Source organism: Hyperolius riggenbachi, chromosome 3, assembly GCF_040937935.1.
Source record: "Hyperolius riggenbachi isolate aHypRig1 chromosome 3, aHypRig1.pri, whole genome shotgun sequence".
Classification (NCBI taxonomy): Eukaryota; Metazoa; Chordata; class Amphibia; order Anura; family Hyperoliidae; genus Hyperolius; species Hyperolius riggenbachi.
In genome coordinates, this window is record NC_090648.1 from 20,843,530 (window position 1) to 20,845,336 (window position 1,807).

Here is a 1,807-nt window from a genome sequence, read left to right on the forward strand (position 1 = left end):
TGCCTGCATTCCCAGACGTGAAACTCACGTCCTGCAGTCTCAGCAGCGCTGTGCGCGCCCGCGCGCGTGCATGCGCGCGCCCGCGAGTCTGCGCGATCCTCTCATTGGTGCATGTGAACAGAAGTTCACAGAACCAATGAGATCGTTTTTACTGTGAATGACAGCTGCCATAGCCAATGGCAGCTCTCATTCACACTTTGACAATGTAAACATTACATTGTTGCCACCTAAAGCTGCTGAAGCCTCAGATCTCTTGTCAGTGTGAGATCTGAGGTGGAGCAGATTGTGTGCAGAGCTGTGTGAGCTGTGTGATCCACTGTGAAAATAAATTGTATTTGATTGCTGTTTTTAACCCCTTCCCAGCCTAACTATCCCTTGTGTGTTCAGTACACTGTACTGATCACACTGTACTAATCTAGCTGATCTAACTGCCCCCCTCCCCCCCTATTAGTGTTTTAGTTTGCTGACCCCTTATTGATCAGTTGATTGTCATCTGATCATCTGATCTTCTGATCTCATCTCTCTCCCCCTCACATCACCTTCCTCTCTTCTACTTCCATTCCCAGCACTTCTTTTCCTCATCTTCATTCATAAAAAAAAAAAAAATCTTTCTATCTATTATCTCTTTATCTTGTTCTGTACCCTATTTATAAAAAATGGCCAAGAGGCGATACACAGAACAGGAGATCATTGCCTTGATGGAAATCAGCGGCAGCGACAAAGAATCTGACGGCGAAGAATGGCTGCCGGTTGAACATTCCGACCCACTGTCAGACAGCGACTCCAGCTCTGATGAAGGTGAAGGGCCATCAGAGCAGGCAAGAGTTGCTACTGTGCATCCTGTTGTCACTGCATCAGTTCCCAGTGGCAGCGACTCTGAGACACAGGCGTCATCAGATCGCAGAGGAGGGAGCACAGCAGGCACTAGTGCTCCAGGGGCAGGCAGCCAGCAGCAAAGTCCTCAGGAACTCATGAACATTTCAGATGGCACTAGTGCTCCAGGGGCAGGCAGCCAGCAGCAAAGTCCTCAGGAACTCATGAACATTTCAGATGGCACTAGTGCTCCAGGGGCAGGCAGCCAGCAGCAAAGTCCTCAGGAACCCATGAACATTTCAGATGGCACTAGTGCTCCAGGGGCAGGCAGCCAGCAGCAAAGTCCTCAGGAACCCATGGACATTTCAGATGGCACTAGTGCTCCAGGGGCAGGCACCAGCAGCAAAGTCCTCAGGAACCCATGAACATTTCAGATGGCACTAGTGCTCCAGGGGCAGGCAGCCAGCAGCAAAGTCCTCAGGAACCCATGAACATTTCAGATGGCACTAGTGCTCCAGGGGCAGGCAGCCAGCAGCAAAGTCCTCAGGAACCCATGGACATTTCAGATGGCACTAGTGCTCCAGGGGCAGGCAGCCAGCAGCAAAGTCCTCAGGAACCCATGAACATTTCAGATGGCACTAGTGCTCCAGGGGCAGGCAGCCAGCAGCAAAGTCCTCAGGAACCCATGGACATTTCAGATGGCACTAGTGCTCCAGGGGCAGGCAGCCAGCAGCAAAGTCCTCAGGAACCCATGAACATTTCAGATGGCACTAGTGCTCCAGGGGCAGGCAGCCAGCAGCAAAGTCCTCAGGAACCCATGGACATTTCAGATGGCACTAGTGCTCCAAGGGCAGGCAGCCAGCAGCAAAGTCCTCAGGAACCCATGAACATTTCAGATGGCACTAGTGCTCCAGGGGCAGGCAGCCAGCAGCAAAGTCCTCAGGAACCCATGGACATTTCAGATGGCACTAGTGCTCCAGTGGCAGGCAGCCAG

General features: G+C 52.1%; 1 protein-coding gene across 1 annotated transcript; it reads left to right on the forward strand.

Annotated features, from left to right (window-relative positions):
* Positions 1-656: 656 nt before the first annotated feature.
* LOC137561899 (uncharacterized protein DDB_G0282077-like) lies at positions 657-1,238 on the forward strand. Its single transcript, XM_068273245.1, has one exon. It carries the CDS (start codon positions 657-659, stop codon positions 1,236-1,238), a length of 582 nt encoding a protein of 193 aa, XP_068129346.1.
* The last annotated feature ends 569 nt before the right edge of the window (positions 1,239-1,807 follow it).